The 23,188-nt window shown below is 36.2% G+C and overlaps 6 protein-coding genes across 8 annotated transcripts; 3 read left to right on the top strand and 3 right to left on the bottom strand.

The window, feature by feature from the left end:
• The first annotated feature begins 1,068 nt into the window (after positions 1 to 1,068).
• Positions 1,069 to 7,028, top strand: LOC105187227 (condensin complex subunit 3). 3 transcript variants are annotated; one of them, XM_025299087.1, is made up of 8 exons: positions 1,069 to 1,347; positions 1,675 to 2,471; positions 3,667 to 4,204; positions 4,613 to 4,915; positions 4,985 to 5,122; positions 5,192 to 5,332; positions 5,419 to 5,931; positions 6,771 to 7,028. In XM_025299087.1, exons 1-8 carry the CDS (start codon positions 1,240 to 1,242, stop codon positions 6,885 to 6,887), a joined length of 2,655 nt encoding a protein of 884 aa, XP_025154872.1. In that variant the 5' UTR covers positions 1,069 to 1,239; the 3' UTR covers positions 6,888 to 7,028. The 3 variants fall into 3 exon arrangements, with proteins under 3 accessions (XP_025154872.1, XP_019698774.2, XP_025154873.1); XM_019843215.2 differs by having other exon boundaries at positions 4,985 to 5,332; positions 6,771 to 7,021; XM_025299088.1 differs by having other exon boundaries at positions 1,195 to 1,347; positions 1,946 to 2,471; positions 4,985 to 5,332; positions 6,771 to 7,001.
• A 279-nt stretch (positions 7,029 to 7,307) lies between these two features.
• Positions 7,308 to 9,076, bottom strand: LOC105187218 (probable cytochrome P450 28d1). The gene is given in 2 exon segments (XM_011147907.3): positions 7,308 to 7,807; positions 7,809 to 9,076. Coding segments are annotated over 2 exon segments (1,509 nt in total). The 5' UTR covers positions 8,835 to 9,076; the 3' UTR covers positions 7,308 to 7,324.
• A 688-nt stretch (positions 9,077 to 9,764) lies between these two features.
• LOC105187216 (cytochrome P450 9e2) lies at positions 9,765 to 11,925 on the top strand. Its single transcript, XM_025299137.1, has one exon. It carries the CDS (start codon positions 9,975 to 9,977, stop codon positions 11,484 to 11,486), a length of 1,512 nt encoding a protein of 503 aa, XP_025154922.1. The 5' UTR covers positions 9,765 to 9,974; the 3' UTR covers positions 11,487 to 11,925.
• Positions 11,926 to 13,357: 1,432 nt separating this feature from the next.
• Positions 13,358 to 15,836, top strand: LOC112588621 (cytochrome P450 9e2-like). Its single transcript, XM_025299140.1, has one exon. The coding sequence runs from the start codon at positions 13,892 to 13,894 to the stop codon at positions 15,395 to 15,397; it is 1,506 nt and encodes a 501-aa protein (XP_025154925.1). The 5' UTR covers positions 13,358 to 13,891; the 3' UTR covers positions 15,398 to 15,836.
• A 776-nt stretch (positions 15,837 to 16,612) lies between these two features.
• LOC105187215 (probable cytochrome P450 6a13) lies at positions 16,613 to 19,739 on the bottom strand. Its single transcript, XM_011147905.3, has one exon. The coding sequence runs from the start codon at positions 19,645 to 19,647 to the stop codon at positions 18,139 to 18,141; it is 1,509 nt and encodes a 502-aa protein (XP_011146207.1). The 5' UTR covers positions 19,648 to 19,739; the 3' UTR covers positions 16,613 to 18,138.
• A 467-nt stretch (positions 19,740 to 20,206) lies between these two features.
• On the bottom strand, positions 20,207 to 23,188 carry LOC105187214 (probable cytochrome P450 28a5). The gene is made up of 2 exons (XM_011147904.2): positions 21,572 to 23,188; positions 20,207 to 21,186 (listed from the first exon to the last, which is right to left on the bottom strand). The coding sequence occupies exon 1, from the start codon at positions 23,077 to 23,079 to the stop codon at positions 21,574 to 21,576; it is 1,506 nt and encodes a 501-aa protein (XP_011146206.1). The 5' UTR covers positions 23,080 to 23,188; the 3' UTR covers positions 20,207 to 21,186; positions 21,572 to 21,573.

The following is a 23,188-nucleotide window of genomic DNA, read 5'->3' as shown; positions in this document are numbered from 1 at the left end:
GTCAAACATACAGAAGACTTTCTTCCAAATGTTGACGATAAATTTAAAATGTTCTCCAGAGGTATATGTTTCATTACATTATTATGTTAATATTATTTCTATAAAAAAAAATAATTTTTTCTCATAGCTATTCACTAATGAAAACATCTGCACAATGTTTTATATATAAATGAATCTTATTTTACTGTGTGTGACATCTTATTATATATATATATATCAATATATTTCAAATTTAATATATTATTTAATAAAATGTAGAAAACGCGATAAATTTTACTTTTATTATAAAAAAAATAGTATAACCGTTTAAAATAATATTTGTAAACATGGCAATAAAAAAATACAAAATAAAAGTTGTAATAAATATGTAGTTTTATATTTATATTGTGTTTCTAATATATGCATATTGAGTTGTGTAGTTGTATATAATTGTATGCCGCTGATATCTATAATTTTGTATTTTCTATACAATTATTTTATAAAATTGTACAGACATAAAAATTCTATCATTTCATTTTACCTAATAATTTTGAAATTATACATTACACAATTACACAACTCGATGTGCATATATATAATCTTGTACAAATGTGAACATAGAAAAAGAAATATTTTTCAGAAGTATTTTATAAAACTTTATTTTTATGTCTACTCATACATGCTAATTAATAGGGCAAAATAATGATTAATTAGCATGTATAAGTAGACATAAAAATAAAGTTTTGTAAAATATTTATTAAAAATATTTCTTTTTCTGTGTTCACATTTGCACAAAACAGTATATAACTGTGTATATGAAAGTGCGCGGCTGCAGGGGTTTGAATACCACCGCGTATCCCCACTTCGTGTCACGTGACCCATTTTAGTTCAGCAACGTCCGGGTACAGCTCCAGGTGGCGCCTGGCATTCGTTTTTCAAGAGGGAAATCTGTATAAAGCCAACGGCACACGGTGCTTGTTTTCGTGCTGGATTGCTTGCTGGATGAAAATATTGCATTCTGATTGGTACATTTCCGAAGATGGATGGAAATGCACCAATCAGAACGCAGTATTTTCATCCAGCAAGCAATCCAGCACGAAAACAAGCACCGTGTGCCGCTGGCTTAAGATACCTCTGTTCAAGATACGTAACCACCAGAATCGAATTTAATCAACCAAGATACGTAACCGTCACGACGTCACGACGAGGTGTATGTGGCGTTAAAATTCAAATTTAATTTTTTCATACTAATATACAGATATGGAACGTGCGGTAGAGAACGATATGAAAGATATATTTTACAATGTGCAGTTTAACAAAACAAACCACTTGCTATACACAAAAAAGCTTATGAAACTATATCAGAGGGTAAGTCCGAATTACACTATTTTTCGTAAAATGGATTTTAACTTCAGTTCAATCTTTTCCTCTTTAAAATATAGCTTCAGTTTTTAATGAATATGGGGCATATTATAGTGATTTATAAGTATTTAGAATTCCCTTAAAATAGAATGAAAAAAGAAACAACATATACGTGAAATGCTACAAAGTGTGACCTCTGTTGCTCGAGCTGTTGTTTATCCCATTTAAGCAAATATTCAATAAACTTTAAATGAATGTTATTAAATAAACCGTAAATAAATTGTAAATGAATCAATTCATTCAATTAAGTTTGTTTGTCTTATTTTTTTTTAGACTGATTTAGATACATTCTCAAAATGTTTCATATCATGCTTGAAAGTGCCTCTTACAATGGCTCAAGAGCATCCACATATTATAAACACATTGGAATTATGTGCTAAATTCTCCATGAGCCTGTATTCCTATGCAGAAAGTGAATCTATAGAACCTATGAATCCATTTCTCAATAAATTGTTCACATTCTTGTTGTCTAGTGATAATGCAAAAGATAAGACAGTAAGATATCGAATCTGTCATTTTTTAACTATGCTTTTAAACTCTATAGGCGATCATGCTTTCATTGATGATAGCTTATGTGATCAAATTACAAGCAGAATGATGGATCGATTGATGGATAAGTCTCCTAAAGTTAGAGCGCAGGCTGTTTTTGCTTTGCACAGATTACAAGAGCCATCCAATGATCAGTGTCCCATAATAAAAATGTATTTATTTCATCTATATAAAGATCCAAACCCTGAAGTTCGCAGAGCAGTTCTTGCAACAATGAGCAAGAATCAGAAAACCTTACTAGCTGCTTTGAAAAAGACACGTGATATTGATGACTCTGTGCGTAAGACGGCATATGAATTTATCAGCAAGTTTACAATATGTTCCTTGACAATTAAACAAAGAGAACAATTGTTAAAAGATGGTCTTAAAGACCGATCTGATAGTGTCAAAGCCTGTGTAAGCGATGTCTTATTACCAACATGGCTACGATACTATAAAGGAGAATATATAAAACTTATACATGGTCTGGATGCTGGAATAGGGACAGAAGTTGCAACATTAGCTTTACAAGCATTATTCAAGTAAGCCTAAAAAAAGAAAGTAAGCAAAAGTAACATAGAGAAATTCTATGTATTAAAACTGCTGCTGTCAGCATAAATTGGACAATTTCTATATCTAAATACTCATATTTCCTATTCGGTACTCAAATGTTTGAGTATTATTCAAATATTTGATATAATTGTAAATAATAACCTGTTAATATTTGTCTACCATGTGTTTTTAATTATGTAATAGTTAATTTTGTATCTGCTGATTTTGTCTGTTTCCTTTTTCCAAAATATTATTTATACTAATTATATTTTGGTGATTATTTAGAATAGGGGAGCCCCACCTCCGATTTCAATAATTCACACATACATTATTATTACTATCCTCCTTTAATAACATGCAACAAATTTTAGTTGTCGGTCGACGCTAATTAAAAAGTTATTAACAAAAAAGTGTAATGAATAATGCCCACGTATTGAAGTGACTACGTGTCTTCTGTGGATATAATTGTACAACACTGTATATAGAGATTTATTTGCGTATTATATTCTTCGCTTGGTTTGTTTATTTACCTTTCTTGTTATACATCGAAAGCAAAAGATGTCTACATACTGAAGGAAATTCAAATGCTGAGCTAGTACAAGATAGACTGGGTACAAGGGGGTACGAAAGAGGCCTTCGACCCCCCTCCCGCACCCTCCCCGTCCATCCTAGTTTCGCAGTCTACTACCTTGTACTAGCTCAGAATTCAAATTTCCTTCAGTATGTAGACATCTTTTGCTTTCGATGTATAACCAGTATAAGAAAGGTAATTAAACAAACCAAGCGAAGAATATAATACGCAAATAAATCTCTATATACAGTGTTGTATCCACAGAAGACACGTAGTCACTTCAATACGTGGGCATTATTCATTACACTTTTTTGTTAATAACTTTTTCATTAGCGTCGACCGACAACTAAAATTTGTTGCATGTTATTAAGGGAGGATAGTAATAATAATATATGTGTGAATTATTGAAATCGGAGGTGGCTCCCTTATTCTAAATAATTGCCTATATTTTAATAATTTTCGAAATGATCATCTACCTACTACGAAAAGAAATACTCGAAAAGCTTAGTACTTAACATGGTTAGTATATTCAATTTGTACCTGAGTATTCAGATATCTAAATATTAATTGTACACTAATTAAAAATCTATTCACATCAAGTATGTCTTTTTCAGAGACACTGATGTAAAAACTTTGTTGGAGCAAGTACCAATAAATAAAAATATAAAATTAATTCCATTGTCTAGTTTGTCGTGCGAAAATGCCTTATATTGGAAGTGTGTTACAAATCATCTCCATAATTTGTCTTGCACAGAAGAGTTGGACTTAATCATTCCAGAATTATCCGCTTTTTGTAATTACATATGTGAATTTATCGCTTTCATATCGTCTAAGCAGTATGAAGAATGGGAAAAGCAGTGTCACAAATTTATTCTTTTACAACTATTTGAGATAACTGAAAAATATGATCTCTCAGACGAAGTTGGGAGAAAAAATCTGCAGGAAATAATAATAGATGGTCTGATGAGCAATCATTGCTGCAATAAGATAATTGAATGTCTAGTGCACCAGCTGGATAAGGTGGTGCCGAATATTAGTAATATGCTGGACTTAGTAGCCAATGTCATTAGCGAGATCAGATTACCTTTACCCAAAGAAAGTACATCCACTCAACAAGCATCTGAAGAGAAGCAAGAGAACAATATTGTGCAGGTGCATGTAAAGATTTGTTAATGAATTCAACATTGTTATATAGATAAATTCGTCTAATTTCGTTAACAATTAATTTAGGCTAATAAGAATGCGCAGGAATGTTGATAATAAACAATTATTTTGGCTGGATACTAATGTCAGTGATGGACATTGTACATGCGGAGATTTCTCTTTAGTCTTAAAGCTTCTGAGTGCTACCGAAACTTCGACAGTATTCAACACAAGCACGTAGTGCTGTTAGAAGTATATGTATAGTAGTGCAATATTAATTGTAAGCAGTACTGCTGCTCATAAACATTATATTACTCTAGTTCTTTTGCCTTCTTATTGGCCTAAATTAATTCCTAGTGATTGAACATCTGAGGATCTTGATTTAAATATTATTGTTCAATTTCCTTTTGCCTCTAGAAAACGCAAGTGAAGGTCGACTTGATGGAACTCGAGGAGGAACTGTATGAAACAGTCAAAAAGGAGGATTTTCTGAAAGCAGACAGTATAAAAGAAAAGATTAAAACTCTGAAAGAAAAGATAAATCAACTGTCGAAAACTCCGGAGAATATAATAGCCGATGATATTCGTGACGAGAAAAATGACGCAGCCACGATGACGAAGTGCCTCAACATTCTGTGTGCCGCGATGCAAGTTCAGTCCATTCGCACATTGACACCTACACTCAGGCATATAATGTCTATTGTATTGAACAGTCTCGACGTAAGTGTACACTACATCATTTTACAATGCGTTTATACAATTATTTAACATGGTAAATTATTTTTTCAGCATCCTGACGATAATGTGCATGTGTTAGCATTAAAGGCGTTAGGTGTGTACTGCATATTGGATAAGGAAATGGCTAAGAAGTATCTTATGGTATTCTTCTATCAGTTTTCTGCGGAACAAGAAAATCCAGACATATGGGTAATCGCGTTAAAGGGGATATTCGATCTCTTGCTCTCATACGGCTTGGAGTATTTCGAGATCTTGCAGATTCCTGAGGAGAGATCTGGATGGAGCCGTATGCTGTACACCCACGATGTCGATAGCGTTGTCACCTTAAACGGGCGACCTGCAATAGAAGATAACAGTCGCAATTTTGTTCACATATTAACAGGATTGTTGGACAACGCGGTATAAAAATACTATCATGATTGAGTTGTGCTATAATCAAGTGAGAAATTTTCCATGCAGTAATTTTATCCGTTGAAAATTTGCAGAATCAGGAACTACGCACTGTTGCAGCAGAAGGTCTCTGCAAGTTATTAGTCAATCGGCGGATTAGCAGTAGTAGCTTGGTGTCGCGCTTAATAATTTTATATTACAATCCTGCTAACGCTGACGACGTTTACCTGCGACAGTGCCTATGCGTTTTCTTTGATCATTTCGCGATCAGTGTGCCCGATGCTCCGGAAATGCTCGAAAACGCATACTTTCCGACTCTACGAGTCATTTGCAATGCGCCGGATATCAGTCCTTTACAGAGTATCGATACGTATCACGTGTCCATATTTATACTGACTTCAATCACGCGAAACAACCAAAAGTTTGGCAAACAAATGTTTGACATGCATAATAATCTGGCATTCGCAGTATTAGCCGAAATCTTGAATCCTGACAGTACGATAAATCAGGAGACTCTCATCAAATCTCTGACGGTTCTGTGTGTACAATTCGAGGACGGTCCATCAAAAGAGAATTTGCAGGAAGATATCGAAAGAGTCACAAATATGGTGTGACATATTGCACATTTCTTGTTTTATCGAATCTTTCGAGCGATTAAGTTATAGAGAATTATCGTTATTTACCCATATCATTATCATTTATATCGTTTATCTAATAAAGATGTTGGGATATCTTTAGATAACAATTTAGATATATATTGTAGTAATGTATAAAAAACAGTATTCTTTGGAAACACAAAATACAAGATATATGGGGACTACTCGAAAAATTAAATATGTAATAAGCAGAATTAATATCTAATCAATTTCACTACTTACTCCTGGTTACTCTCCGCGAATTTTCTGATTCTGATGACATCAGAAGCGAGTAAATGCACGTTCAAAATTCCTGCAAAATACAACGAAATAAAAGATATTCACAAAATGATGATAATTGAACGAGCAAATTTGTAAAATATTCCAAACATTTTTTTGCCATAACAATCAATAAATCAATTGATCAATAGACCGAAAAATCAATGGGACATGCAACTTATCTTTTAATCTGTATTTTCTCATGATTCTATCAATGTTAATTTTACAGTAATTCATTGATTGTTGGAACAAAAGTGTTCAGACTATATTTTATAGATCTGCTCGATTGAATGCTAATATCGTTTTACCAACATATCTGTTTTAATTTTTTATTAAATAATTGTAGAAGTTTCGAACGTGTATATATATTTTCTTTTTTTTCTCGCTTCCGATGTCATAAATCGAGTATGTTGTGTAGTGTCATGATAAATACCGTAGAATTTTAAAGATATCTTAGCATTGAAAATTAAAATGATATTTCTTAATAATTTCACACATCTTAATTTTAATTTGACATTAATAATACCTGACAGGTAAAGGAATCTGATAAACGATTACTCAAATATATCGAAAAGTTCAAAAGAAGATTGGAAACATCACCCAAAGCAAAAGAAATCAATGGAAATGATGGAAATGAAAACGGAAACTAGTATGCTCTTTATTTCTTAATTGAGATTGAAGAAAATGAAGAGCCAACTTCTTTACTAATTTTCAGATGAACCAAGTAACTGACGATGCATAGATATTTATATTATTATTTATATATGTTTTCATAAAAATTCTCATAATAAAAACAATTATGTTTACACAGAAAATGATTTTAAGGGAGCATTTTACTTTGGATGAAAAAAATCTTGTCCTTCTTACACTTTTATTTTTATATTTTTAAGAATATATACCAAATGCAATTTTGTAGAATTCACAAAATTACAAAAATAATGATCTTTTGAAGAATGTAACTATATGAGTGACATGCTAATCAAAATGTTAGTTATTTAACATATTTTGTCATGATGTACATCAGAAAATGCAATTAACATTTTTTTTACATATTAGACTTTAATTGCGATAAGAACTATTTTCACAATTACAGTGGTCGAATAAACACCCACACGCCACCCTTCGCTGATGGTAACAAAATTACAGGTACCATCTTCAAGGGCACTTGTGTTCTGGGTGAAAACTCCAGACTGTATTTTCTTAAGAGCACAGCCAGGCATGCTTTTATTTGTAACAAAGCCATCCTCATTCCAATGCAGATTCGCGGCCATTCACCGAAGGGGAGATAAGCGAATCTCTCGATGTTCTGTTTCCCGTCTGCAGAGAATCTTTCAGGATTAAATACTTCGGGATTGTCCCAATATCGAGGATCTTTATGAAGAGATTGAGCGGGTATAATGACCAATGTCCCAGGTTCCACGGAGCAGACGAGACCGTCGGATCCTTTCAACTCGCACTTTGTCGTACAGACTTTAGACATAACTTGTTGCATAGCTGTGATTCTCTGTGACTCGTTTATCACTTGATCCATGTATGTCATTTCCTTCAATGCATCGTACGTGAGAATGTACGTTGTATCTGGATAGTACGGACATAATTTCTTCGCGTAACTTCTCCTGCACTTCCGAATGCGTTGCTAATTGGAAGCCAAGGAAGCTCAAAACACTGCTGGAGGTCTCGTAACCGTCTATGACGAACGATATTGCGTGACCCGCTAGCACCTCTATGTCTAACTTGTCATTCTCCACTCGCTCTAATTCCACCATCAACTGGAGAAAATCATTCCTTGTTACATTCTCTGTTCTCCTCTTCTCCATAAGATCCGCAACCAGCTCTCTGAAGAAACGATCGGCGTGCTTCGGTATGAAACTCATCCCGAAAATTTTGTACAAAGGAGGACATAGCAACATAAGCGTGACAACAAACGAGCTTCGGGTAGATGGTTTGAAGATATCCTTCGTGATGTTTCTGAAGGATGATTTACTTTCCTGCTCTTCGAAGCACAATCCATCCACACCGAAACCCGCGCTTGCCACCACTTGTGCGGTGTACTTAGAAAATAAGTTCTTCAACTCCAATTCCGCTTTCACTGATTTGCCTAATTTTTTCTCCAAGAAGCTCTCGAACCCTGCGCATACCAATTTCACGCTCTCAAGCAGTATCTTCAATCGCATGCTTGAAAAGGCATAAGTCAAACGCTTTCTTCCGGTCATCCACTTTTCCCCAGTCAAGAAAAAAGGATTTTGTACCGCAAGAGGGTCCAGCTTAGGATCGACCTTCATATGGTTCTCCTGGAAGCTCGCAAAATTTGTCTGCAACACCGTCTTCACTAGTCCCGGCTCGATGATCATCAACGCCGGTGATAAGAAATCATAGAATCCGACCATGCTGAAATCCTTGTTTTCCTCATACATCCGACAGAAACGTTCGGCGTATGGAATCCTCAAGCTCAATACCGGTAACATACCAACCATCCCCGAGAAAATTCCGGACGCACATGGAATTCCTCGCTTTTCCCAATATCCAGAGTTTTTTGTTAAATAAATATACGTTAAGACGATTATTACGGCGAGTATACTCAATAAAATACCAGCCATTTTGCGATTTTCGAGGAACAAGTATCAGCCCGACGTGATCGTTGCGGCGTTTTAGCTGTGACTGTTGATAGACTCCGAAAATAAAACGGTTATATATATATAACGACATTTTTTTAAAGAAACCGAGTGCGTCAACCGTGCATTAAAAAAGTCTCTTGACGATTTCCAAGTAAATATAAACTGCATGCATATTTATTGCAGAATAAGAGCAAATGTTGTCGGGTGTCATGCTATCGTGCAAACTGATAAAATTTATATCGTCTAATATTCTACAATGTTTAAAAATAGATATATTCAACAAATCCAAAGACGATTACATTATACAGAAAAATTAATGTTGTTAATATACTGTTAAAACACTGCAATGTAAATATTAAAAATACTGTAATGTGAAATAAGTGACTGATGAAGAAATAACCGTAGTAAAGCGATGTATCAAAGAAAAATATTTCAACAATATACTTTATTTATGAAAAAAGCATCGAAAGTTTTTCGAACATGTTTAACGATATAATCTCTTATTAAAAAGACAAATAATTTCACTATTTAACATATGTAAAATTATTAAAACATTACATTTATTAAATTCATGACAGAAGCTTAAATTTTGAACGGTTAAATCTATGTTGGGTAATACAAACGCGCTCCACTGCGCTCCACGCGCAAACACTAAATTTCATCTCAACGTATCCCATTTATCATGCAATATGAGATATGGGTCACGTGTATCCCGATTGAATAATGACCAGAAATCGTATCATCTAACTGAACATCTTAGACCTCTGCTATAGGATGGCATATGGAAAATAAGCCAATACCAACTGTCAATTATAGCAAGAATTTCGATTAACAACATAAATATTAATCTATGTTTAAAATAGAATCGAATAAAAGTAATATGGGGAGGTTAACACATATAACATTTACGTGTTTCAATCTCTTATAATTGTACAAATTCTTAATATAAACGCAGCATGCAGTGCGCAACTATGTGCCGCATACTCCACGCCTTTTTAATATGCAGGACGTATTAAACGTAGTGAATTGCAGTTCTCTCGCGATAAAGACAATCTCACGTCGGTAATAGCTGAGGAATACACGGCCGTCCAGTATCGCACAGTCCTCTGAAAGAGAAGCAAAATGGTTCTCCTGTGTGTATCTTTAATACTCGGAGCACTGACACTTCTTTTTGTTTACCTGACGAATAATATTAAATATTGGCAAAAACGTGGGATTCCTTGTGCAAATGGCGCTTTGCCGGGAGTTGGTCATATGTGGGATTTAATCACATCAAAAAAAAGTTTTCAAGATTGCTGTCATAAGATCTACAACGATAATTCGAATCGCAGTGCGGTTGGTTTCTACAACTTCACGACGCCAACATTGATGGTTCTTGACCCGGAGCTGGTGAAGACAGTGTTGCAAACGAAATTCACGTCCTTTCACGAGAACAACGTGAAAGTCAATCCTGAACTGGATCCTCTGTTGGCGAACAATCCCTTCTTCACGTACGGGGAAAAGTGGGTGATCGGTAGGAAGCGTCTGACCTATGCCTTCTCCAGCATGAGATTGAAGATCCTGCTCGAGAACGTTAAACAAGTGTGTCAGCAGTTCGAGGACTTCATCGACAGGAAATTGAACAAAACTGAGCAAGTGGAGATGGAGTTGAAGGATTTGTTCGCCAGGTACACCACGCAGGTGGTAGTAAGCGCTGGTTTCGGTGTGAATGGATTTTGCTTCGACGACGACGAAGAGGAGCACAAATCGTTCCTCAATGTCGGGAAGGACGTATTTGAACCGTCCTCTCTGCACAACTTTATGATCACCATTGCATTCCTATCACCTGTCTTGGGCAAAATTTTCAGAGTGAGGTTCCTATCGAAGAAAATTGACCATTTCTTCCGAACGTTAGTCGCTAGCGTTATGGAGGAGAGAAGAACAAGCAACACGAAAAGAAACGATTTCCTGCAATTGATGGTGGAACTGGAGCACGCGGAAGGTGATAAGTTCGATGTAGAAGTCCTAGCATCTCACGCTTCGTCGTTCTTCCTCGACGGCAGCGAAACTTCCAGCACCGTGTTGAGTTTCGTTGGCTTTCAATTAGCCACTCATCCGGAAGTACAGAAAAAGTTACGCGAGGAAATAGTGACCGTGCTCGCGAAATATGACGGCACGCTCACGTATGACGGCTTGAAGGAAATGACATACATGGATCAAGTTTTGAACGAATCGCAACGGATCATACCCGCGGCTGCATTCATGAACAAGGTTTGCACAGAATCGGTTGTGTTGACAGGATCCGATGGCTCTGTCTACCACATTGAACCTGGAATGAACATCTTGATACCCGCGAATGGCCTGCATAATGATCCTCGTCACTGGGAGAAGCCAGACGTATTCGACCCTGAAAGATTCAGTTCAGACAGGAAACAGAGCATCAAAAAGTTCACTTTCCTTCCCTTCAGCGAAGGACCACGAGCCTGTGTTGGGATGAGGATGGCTCTACTACAGATAAAAGCGTGTTTGGCTGTGTTTCTGAAAAAATACAGCTTAGAATTGTCTCCCAAAACGAAAATGCCTTTAAAGATGACTCCTATATCTATTTTACCAAAAACAGAGGGTGGTTTATGGGTCTTCATCCGGTCGCTTTAGTGGCGAGAAGATTTCTTTTTATCCTTTATAACGTCTTTATAATAATTTAATCCGTCATTTATCGAACACCTTCTAGTTATCTTATAATTATCTCGAAGCACGAAGAATCTAATCGAAAACACTAAATGAACATTATAAGAACGGAAAGCTTTATTTTTCTTTTATAGGTGGCGGTAGTGAGAAAAAACACATATATGTTATTTATTATTAATAGTCGTAATATTATACATGCTTCGAGTATAAAAATCAAGAGCGTGATAATAATTTTATAACAAGCTTTTTATAACAAGCGATTTTATCTATCTGATGTAGCCTTAATAGCCATATTGACTATATCTGTTAAGACATTCGTCAGGAAGGCAACAAAAAAGAAATGACAAATGTATTGTTGCAATATATTATACATCGACCAACAAATAAATGACCTGACTGTATAATATAAATACTGTATAATATAAAACTATATAATATAAAACTGTATAATATAAAACTGTATAATATAAAACTCGTAGATATTAATTATTTCAATATACAGGTACAACACAAATCGTTCTGCAACGAAATTGGAATTGTCCCAGCACTAACAGTGCTGTAAATAAATATTACAGAAATATTACTTCATATTAATAACAAGAAATAAGAAATATTACTTCATATATCTTTCCATATCTATTATGTTGTACCAGGAGATAAACACTTGCCGCCTGCCAAAATTATCAGATACATAATAATCTCGCACCCGTTAGATAGCAAATTGCACTTGATCTAGTCGATGTAACCTTGACTGTGTGTATTGCAATTGCGACGGAGAGGCGACAAAAACTGCTTTAATGCGCTTCAATGTGCTTCAATGTAGTAGTATAACATCGATCAAGCAACTAGCGATAACCGACTATATATCGATATCTGGTTATATAATAAAGAGAACTCCGATATTGATCATCTCTATATGAGTATACAATATAAATTTTACTAATGTAGACAGATTTGCAATCTAACGTAGACAGGTTAATCAATTAAAAAAGTGATTAGTAACAAATGAATAGTGATAAGATACAATTTATATCGCTTTACACGAAGACATATAAAGTACTCTAACACTATTATGATGACTAACTATTTATTATGATGCGAAATGTGAGAAACGCATTACTTAGTTGCATAACCTGCTTGTTATGCAACTATACTCTGACATTCTCTCTGTAGAAATGACGCAAGAAAAAATCAAGCATTGGGTCAGTGTTATTGGAAGCATCATATGCCAGTATACTCAATAAAACAACAGCCGTCTCGCGATTTTCGAAGACCAAGTATCAGCCCGATGTGATTGTTGCGGCATTTTAGCTGTGACTGTTGATAGACTCAAAAAACAAAGCGGTTATATATATATATATATAACGACATCTTTTTAAAGAAACCGAGTGCGTCAACCGTGTACTAAAAAAGTCTCTTGACAATTTCCAAGTAAATATAAACTGCATGCATATTTATTGCAGAATAAGAGCTAATGTTATCAGGTGTCATGCTATCGTGCAAACTGATAAAATTTATATCGTTTAATATTCTATAATGTTTAAAAAGAGATATATGCAACAAATCCAAAGACGATTACATTATACAGAAAAATTAATGTCGTTAATATATTGTTAAAACACTGCAATATAAATATTAAAAATACTGTAATGTGAAATAAGTGACTAGTGAAAAAATAACCGTAGTACAGCGATGTATCAAAGAAAAATATTTCGACAATATACTTTATTTATGAAAAAAACATCGAAAGTTTTTCAAACATGTTTAACGATATATTCTCTTATTAAAAAGACAAATAATTTCATTATTTAACATATGTAAAATTATTAAAACATTACATTTATTAAATTCATGACAGAAGCTTAAAATTTTGAACGGTTAAATCTATGTTGCGTGATATAAACGCAAATTTCATCTCAACGTATCCCATTTATCATGCAATATGAGATATGGGTCGCGTGTATCCCGATTGAATAATGACCAGCAATTGTATCATCTGACTGAACATCCTGGACCTCTGCTATAGGATGGCATATGGAAAATAAGCCAATACCAACAGTCAATTGTAGCAAGAATTTCGGTTAACAACATAAATATTAAACTACGTTTAAAATAGAATCGAATAAAAGTAACATGGAGAGGTTAACATATAACATTTACGTGTTCCAGTCTTTTATAATTGTACAAATTCTTAATATAAACGCAGCATGCAGTGCGCAACAATGTATCGCATACTCCATGTTTTATTAATATACAGGACGTATTAACGTAGTGAATTGCAGTTCTCTCGCGATAAAGACAATCTCACGTCGATAATAGCTGAGGAATACACGGCCGTCCAGTATCGCACAGTTCTCTGAAAGAGAAGCAAAATGGTTCTCCTGTGTGTATCTTTAATACTCGGAGCACTGACACTTCTTTTTGTTTACCTGACGAATAATATTAAATACTGGCAAAAACGTGGGATTCCTTGTGCAAATGGCGCTTTGCCGGGAGTTGGTCATATGTGGGACTTAATTACATCAAAAAAAAGTTTTCAAGATTGCTGTCATAAGATCTACAACGACAATTCGAATCGCAGTGCGGTTGGTTTCTACAACTTCACGACGCCAATACTGATGGTTCTTGACCCGGAGCTGGTGAAGACAGTGTTGCAAACGAAATTCACGTGCTTTCACGAAAACAACGTGAAAGTCAATCCTGAACTGGATCCTCTGTTGGCGAACAATCCCTTCTTCACGTACGGGGAAAAGTGGGTGATCGGTAGGAAGCGTCTGACCTATGCCTTCTCCAGCATGAGATTGAAGATCCTGCTCGAGAACGTTAAACAAGTGTGTCAGCAGTTCGAGGACTTCATCGACAGGAGATTGAATAAAACTGAGCAAGTGGAGATGGAGTTGAAGGATTTGTTCGCCAGGTACACCACACAGGTGGTAGCAAGCGCTGGTTTCGGTGTGAATGGATTTTGCTTCGACGACGAAAAACAGCACACGTTCCGCGAAATCGGAAAGGACGTATTTGAACCGTCCTCTCTGCACAACTTTATGATCACCATTGCATTCCTATCACCTTTCTTGGGCAAAATTTTCAGAGTGAGGTTCCTATCGAAGAAAGCTGACCATTTCTTCCGAACGTTAGTCGCTAGCGTTATGGAGGAGAGAAGAACAAGCAACACGAAAAGAAACGATTTCCTGCAATTGATGGTGGAATTGGAGCACGCGGAAGGTGATAAGTTCGATATAGAAATCCTAGCATCTCACGCTTCGTCGTTCTTCATCGACGGCAGCGAAACTTCCAGCACCGTATTGAGTTTCGTTGGCTTTCAATTAGCCACTCATCCGGAGGTACAGAAAAAGTTACGCGAGGAAATAGTGACCGTGCTCGCGAAATATAACGGCACGCTCACGTATGACAGCTTGAAGGAAATGACATACATGGATCAAGTTTTGAACGAATCGCAACGGATCATACCCGTGGCTGCATTCATGAGCAAGGTTTGCACAGAATCGGTCGTGTTGACAGGATCCGATGGCTCTGTCTACCACATTGAAGCTGGAATGGACATCTTGATACCCGCGAATGGCCTGCATAATGATCCTCGTCATTGGGAGAAGCCTGACGTATTCGACCCTGAAAGATTCAGTTCAGACAGGAAACAGAGCATCAAAAAGTTCACTTTCCTTCCCTTCAGCGAAGGACCACGAGCCTGTGTTGGGATGAGGATGGCTCTACTACAGATGAAAGCGTGTTTGGCTGTGTTCCTGAAAAAATACAGTTTAGAATTGTCTCCCAGAACGAAAATGCCTTTAAAGATGACTCCTATAGCTCTTTTACCAAAGCCAGAGGGTGGTTTATGGGTCTCCATCCGGCCGCTTTAGTGGCGAGAAGATTTCTTTTTATCCTTTATAACGTCTTTATAACAATTTAATCCGTCATTTATCGAACACCTTCTAGTTATCATATAATTATCTCGAAGCACGAAGAATCTAATCGAAAACACTAAGTGAACATTATAAGAACAGAAAGCTTTATTTTTCTTTTATAGGTGACGGTAGTGAGAAAAAACACATATATGTTATTTGTTATTAATAGTCGTAATATTATACATGCTTCGAGTATAAAAATCAAGAGCGTGATAATAATTTTATAACAAGCTTTTTATAACAAGCGATTTTATCTATCTGATGTAGCCTTAATAGCCATATTGACTATATCTGTTAACACATTCGTCAGGAAGGCGACAAAAAAGAAATGACAAATGTATTGTTGCAATATATTATACATCGACCAACAAATAAATGACCTGACTGTATAATATAAAACTCGTAGATATTAATTATTTCAATACACAGGTACAACACAAATCGTTCTGCAACGAAATTGGAATTGGCCCAGCACTAACAGTGCTGTAAATAAATATTACAGAAATATTACTTCATATTAATAACAAGAAATAAGAAATATTACTTCATATATCTTTCCATATCTATTATGTTGTAGCGGGAGATAAACACTTGCCACGTGTCAAAATTATCAGATACATAATAATCTCACACCCGTTAGATAGCAAATTGCACTTGATCTATTCGATGTAACCTTGATTGTGTGTATTGCAATTGCGACGGAGAGGCGACAAAGACTGCTTTAATGCGCTTCAATGTGCTTCAATGTAGTAGTATAACATCGATCAAGCAACTAGCGATAACCGACTATATATCGACGTCTGGTTATATAATAAAGAGAACTTCGATATTGATCATCTCTATATGAGTACGAAATATAAATTTTACTAACGTAAACAGATTTACAATCTAACGTAGACAGGTTAATCAATTAAAAAAGTGTTTAGTAACAAATGAAATGATAAGATACAATTTATATCGCGTTACACGAAGACATATAAAGTACTCTAACACGACGCGAACTATATATTATGATGCGAAATGTAAGAAACGCATTATTTAGTTGCATAACCAGCTTGTTATGCAACTATACTCTGACATTCTCTCTGTAGAAATGACGCAAGAAAAAAATCAAGCTTTGGTTATCTCAGTGTTATTGGAAGCATCATTTGCAATTAAGAAATACGAGTATATGCTATACTTATTTATTCGCATAGTAGATAGCATTTGGAATGTAACATTTGACATTTGTTAAAGTGTTTAGTAACAAATGAAATGATAAGATACAATTTATATCGCGTTACACGAAGACATATAAAGTACTCTAACACGACGCGAACTATATATTATGATGCGAAATGTAAGAAACGCATTATTTAGTTGCATAACCAGCTTGTTATGCAACTATACTCTGACATTCTCTCTGTAGAAATGACGCAAGAAAAAAATCAAGCTTTGATTATCTCAGTGTTATTGGAAGCATCATTTGCAATTAAGAAATACGAGTATATGCTATACTTATTTATTCGCATAGTAGATAGCATTTGGAATGTAACATTTGGCACTTGCTAAAAATTTAATCAGTAGAAATCGTTTTAAATATCCAAATTGAAAAATATTAATTCTCCTTTTTTCATATTTATGAGATATTCGTGGTATTATAATCATTCACATTTATTATCATTTCCCCTTGATACCAAATCATCAACATATTATCGTTAAATATGGTTTTCACCTTCGAAAAAAACAACTGACAGTTATAAAAGTCGCGCGACGCCGAGTCACTCAGTGTCGATTGTCTCTTGAAAGAAAATGTTTTCTTAAAGGAGAACAATGATGACTGACGTTCGGAGACGAATAAATGAGGAATAATTACGCTGTAGGAAGCGTCTGTCCAATGCCTTCTCTATTGAAGATATTCGAGAAAATTAACCTTCGTCTTTCTATTCACGGCTATTCGGTCGGAATCATGAACGTTTGCCAATACTTCTGATATCTATGTAATTCTAAGACAAAGATGGTAATTTCCATTTCCGATTTAATATGTTAATGCAGTTCATCGGAGTCCGATAACTCAAACTCTTCGGTGCAGATTTTTGCTATGGCACTAGCTGAGGTATAATATTGCTGAGACACGATGATCATCCGATCCATACAATCTCTTTGAGCGACTCGCAGGTCAATTGGTTATCGTATTTGGTAAAGTCTCCACTTCGTTGTAAAAGCTACTTTAATAAAAGTTGCGATAACATCGAAGTAAAAAGATTGAATCTTGCGCTCTCGAGTCATGAGAAATTTGTGTTACAAACCGTTACTATCTATTATATATAGATGATATATTTCGTATCATCTACTTGCGTTATGTAACAAAATTATGGTTTTAAATTGTTTTCTTTTCGCCATATTTTTACATGAGAACTATTACTAATAGACTACAATAACCCTACAATAACCCTACTACTAATAGACTACAATAACAATAGTATGTCTCTACGTATATTTCATTTTTAGCTCATTTATTTAGCACTTTAATTTTTGTAGCCCAGTTTACTTTTTTCTTTTTCATAAAACGCACTTATCTTTTTACTAATATGCAACATGTACAAAAAGACTTTTCCGAAAATATATAATTTTTCCCTTTCAGCAACAGTACTTAGTATATATATTTCGCTGTTTACAATAGGAAATTTTAACTGCGACCAGAAATATTTTCACAATTACAGCGGTCGAATATACACCCAAAGGCCGCCCTTCATTGATGGTAAGAAACTTCCAGGTAACAACTTCAAGGGCACCTGTGTTCTGGGGGAAAGTTCCAGACTGTACTTTCTTAAGAGCGCAGCTAGGCATGCTTTCATTTGCAATAGAGCCATCCTCATTCCAACGCAGATTCGCGGCCCTTCGCCGAAAGGAAGATAAGCGAATCTCTCGATGTTCTGTTTCCTGTCCGGACTGAATCTTTCTGGATCGAATACTTCGGGATTCTCCCAGTATCGAGGATCATCCTGAAGAGATTGAACCGGTATCATGACTAACGTCCCAGGTTCCACGGAGCAGACGAGACCGTCGGATCCTTTCAGCTCGCACTTTGTCGTACAGACCTTAAGCATAACTTGCAACACGGGTCTGATTCTCTGTGACTCGCTTATCACTTGATCCATATACGTCATTTCCTTCAATGCTTCATACGTGAGAACACCGTCGTATTTGGAGAGTACGGACGTCACTTCTTCGCGTAACTTCTCCTGCACTTCTGGATGTGTTGCTAATTGGAAGCCGACGAAGCCCAAAACGGTGCTGGAAGTCTCGTAACCATCCAGGACGAACGACATCGCGTTAGCCACTAGCGACTCTATGTCGAATTTGTCATTCTCCACTCGCTCTAATTCCACCATCAACTGGAGAAAATCATTCCTAGTTACATTCTCCGTTCTCCTCTTCTGCAGAAGATCCGCAACCAGCTTTCTGAAGAAATGATCGACGTGCTTCGGTATGAAGCTCATCCTGAAGATTTTGTTGAAATAGGGAAATAGCAGAATGATTGAGAGAACAAACGAGCTTCGGATAGACGGTTTGAAGATATCCTTCGTGATGTTTCTGAAGGATGATTTACTTTCCTGCTCTTCGAAGCACAATCCATCCACACCGAAACCCGCGCTTGCCACCACTTGTGCGGTGTACTTAGAAAATAAGTTCTTCAACTCCAATTCCGCTTTCGCTGATTTGCCTAATTTCTTCTCCAAGAAGCTCTCGAACCCTGAGCATACCAATTTCACGTTCTCAAGCAGTATCTTCAATCGCATGCTTGAAAACGCATAAGTCAAACGCTTTCTTCCGGTCATCCACTTTTCCCCAGTCGAGAAAAAAGGATTTTGCGCCGCAAGAGGGTCCAGCTTAGGATCGACCTTCATATGGTTCTCCTGGAAGCTCGCAAAATTTGTCTGCAACACCGTCTTCACTAGTCCCGGCTCGATGATCATCAACGCCGGTGATAAGAAATCATAGAATCCGACCATGCTGAAATCCTTGTTTTCCTCATACATCCGACAGAAACGTTCGGCGTATGGGATCCTCAAGCTCAATACCCATAGCATACGAACCATCCCCGAGAAAATTCCGGACGCACACGGAATTCCTCGCTTTTCCCAGTATCCAGAGTTTCTTGTTAAATAAATATATATTAAAACAATTATTCCGACGAGTATACTCAGTAAAGCGAGAGACATCTTGCTGTTGGCGAATAACAAGGCTCAGCTCGATATGATTGTGACGACGGTTCAGTCGTGACTGTTGGGGGATGGCTACGACGGTGACTGGCGATCTTTATTAATAACTAAGCGAGCGAACTATGTACTGAAGAAATATCTCGACGATTACTAAGTGTGTACAAACAAATATATTTTATTGCAAAACAAGAGCTAATATCATCTCGCGTCGTCTTATATTGCATGGATTGATAAAATTATTATTTTAATTCTCTATAATGTCTAATTCTCTATAATGTTTAAAAAGAAGATTATATTTAACAAATCAATAAAGATTTCATTAAGTGGAAGAATTGAAAAAATGTTAAATGTTAAAAATGTTAAAGCAGTGTTAAAATTCCTCGTTGTAAATGATAAAATAGTGCAATATGGAATAGATGGCAGCTGAAAATGTAAACGCAATAAAGAATTTTATCAAATAGTGAGCAAAAAGTGATTTATAAAATATTATTTTCTTATAAGTACCAATATTTTTTGTTTATAAAAAAATATCCATTATTTCTACAAACATATATCGGTGTATTTTATTATTTAAGAGATAAATAATTTTATAATTCAATATAAGTGAAAATATTGATACACAAACTTGATGATAGGAGCTTAAATTAAACGATTAAATCTATGTTGCGTAACACAAACGTGAATTTCAACTCGACGTAGCCCATTTATCACATAGTATAAGATATGGGTCTTGTGATTGAATAATGACCAACAATCGTATCATCTAACTGAACATCCTGGATCTCTCCTGTAGGATACCATATAAAAAATAAGCCAATGCCAATGACGATTATATGAAGAATTTCGATTAACAACATAAATATCTATTTGTGTTGAGAATAAAATCAAACAGCGAATGCGATAGACAGGTTTGCACAGCGATGCAACGCGATGCACAGATTTGCTGGATGAATTACAGTTCTTTATGCGATAAGGAGAACAATCTTACGCCGATAACAATATACAGTCGCTCAATATCGTACGCTTTCCTGAAGGAGAAGCAAAACGGTTTATAACTTTAATATTTTAATAACTTATACTCCTCTATCTCTACCTGACGAACAAGTTCAACAAATATTGGTAACAATGAAAAATTTTTGTGTGCTCATGGTGTCTTACAAAGCATTGATCATATGTGGAGCTTTGCTTATATAAAGGCATCTCGCTACAAATATTATTGCAAGATCAACGCTTTTCCTAGCATGCAATTAAAGGTACGAGTAAATTAACCTTTGCCTTTTCATCTGCGACAAATTGGTCGTATATAATATATCGTATAAATTTGCATCGGGCTAATACTTCGAATATTTATATGATCCAAAAGTAGAGATGATAACTTTCGTTCGCAATAACGCAGTCCGTCCGAGTTTGTCCGTCCGAACGCAGCCGAAGCGCAGTATTTCTAAGATACTCTGATCATCTGATCCATCTCTTTGAGTGATTCTTAGGTTGGCCATTGTATTTGGTGAATATAGTCTCCACTTTGTCGTGATAACCATTCTAATAAATATTGCAATAAATGAATATATTTTGTTAAAATATATTTCGTATCATCCACATGCGTTATAACAGAATTATGATTTTAAAATATTTCCTTTCTCTCATATTTGTACATAACGCTAATTTAATATACTTATTACTTTGTTTAACGGACTGGGAGTTTTTTTTTTTATTTATATACTTCACTACTGATTCACTGATTTGAAATTTTAATTTTTGTGTAAACTTATTTTTTTTTCGTAAAATGCACTCTTTACTATTATGCGACAAGTACAAATATACTTTTTTGGAAATATATAATTTTTCTTTTCCACTAATAATATTTAGTATATATACTTTGCTGTAACATCAGCAGATTTTAAATGTGTGTAAGAAAGATTCTCACAATTATAATGGACGAATAAACACCCATAGGCCGCCCTTCACTATTGTTAAGAAACTCCCGGGCATGAACTTTAAGGGCACCTGCGTTTTGGGTGAAAGTTCCAAACTGTATTTTCTTAAGAGAATAGCCAAGCATGCTTTCATTTGCAATAAAGCCATCCTCATTCCAACGCAGATCCGCGGCCCTTCGCCGAAGGGAAGGAAAGCAAATCTCTCGATGTTCTGTTTCCTGTCCGGGCTGAATCTTTCAGGATCGAATGCATCGGGATTGTCCCAATATTGAGGATCTTCCTGAAGGGCCTGAACTGGTATCATGATCAACGTCCCAGGTTCCACGGCGCAGACGAGACCGTCGGATCCTTTCAGCTCGCACTTTGTCGTACACATCTTAACCATAACTTGGCTTATATTTATGACCCTCTGTGTCTCGTTAATCACTTGATCCATGTACGTCATTTCCTTCAATGCTTCGTACGTGAGAACACCATCGTATCTGGAGAGTACGGACATCACCTCTTCGCGTAACTTCTCCTGCACTTCTGGATGCGCCGCTAATTGGAAGCCGACGAAGCCCAAAACGCTGCTGGAAGTCTCGTAACCATCTAGGGCGAACGACATCGCGTAAGCCGTTACCACCTCTATGTCGAACTTGTCATTCTCCATTCGCTCTAATTCCACCATCAACTGGAGAAAATCATTCCTAATTACATTCTCCGTTCTCCTCTGCTGCATAAGATCCGCGACCAGCCCTCTGAAGAAACGATCGACGTGCTTTGGTACGGTACTCATCCTGAAGAATTTGTTCAAAAAGGGAAGCATAGTGAGCGCGAAAATAAACGATCTTCGGGCAGACGGTCTCAAGATGATTTTCATCATGTTTCTGAACGATGACTCATTTTCTCGCTCTTCAAAACACAATCCATCCACACCGAATCCCGCGCTTGCCACCACTTGCGCTGTGTACCTGGAGAACAAGCTCTTAAGCTCCAATTCCACCTTCGCTGCTTTGCCTAATTTCTTGTCCAAAAAGCCCTCGAACTCTGCGCATACCAATTTCACGCTTTCAAGCAATGTCTTTAATCGCATGCTTGAAAACGCATAAGTCAGACGCTTTCTTCCGGTCATCCACTTTTCCCCAGTCGAGAAAAAAGGATTGTACGCCACAAGAGGGTCCAGCTTAGGATCGACCTTCCTACAGTTCTCGTGGAAGCTAGCAAAATTTGTCTGCAACACCGTCTTCACCAATCCCGGCTCGATGATCAACAACGACGGCGACAAATAATCGTAATAACCGACCATGCTGAAATTCTTGTTTTCCTTGTACATCCGACTGAAACGTTCGAAGTATGTAATCCTTAAGCACAATAGCTGTAGCGAACAAACTATTCCCGAAAAAATTCCAGATGCACACGGAATTCCTCGCTTTTCCCAATATCCAGAATTTTTTGTTAAATAAATATATATTAAAACAATTATTACGGCAAGTATACTCAATAAAGCGAGAGACATCTTGTCTGCTATTATCGAATAACAAGGCTCAGCTCGATATGATTGTGGCGACGATTCAGTCGTGACTGTTGGTGGACGGCTACGACGACGACTGGTAACCTTTATTAAT

The sequence above is a fragment of the Harpegnathos saltator genome, unplaced genomic scaffold (genome assembly GCF_003227715.2).
Source record: "Harpegnathos saltator strain DR-91 unplaced genomic scaffold, Hsal_v8.6 scaffold252, whole genome shotgun sequence".
Classification (NCBI taxonomy): Eukaryota; Metazoa; Arthropoda; class Insecta; order Hymenoptera; family Formicidae; genus Harpegnathos; species Harpegnathos saltator.
The sequence above is the reverse complement of the archived record's forward strand: the minus strand, read 5'-3'. Positions and strand labels throughout refer to the sequence as shown.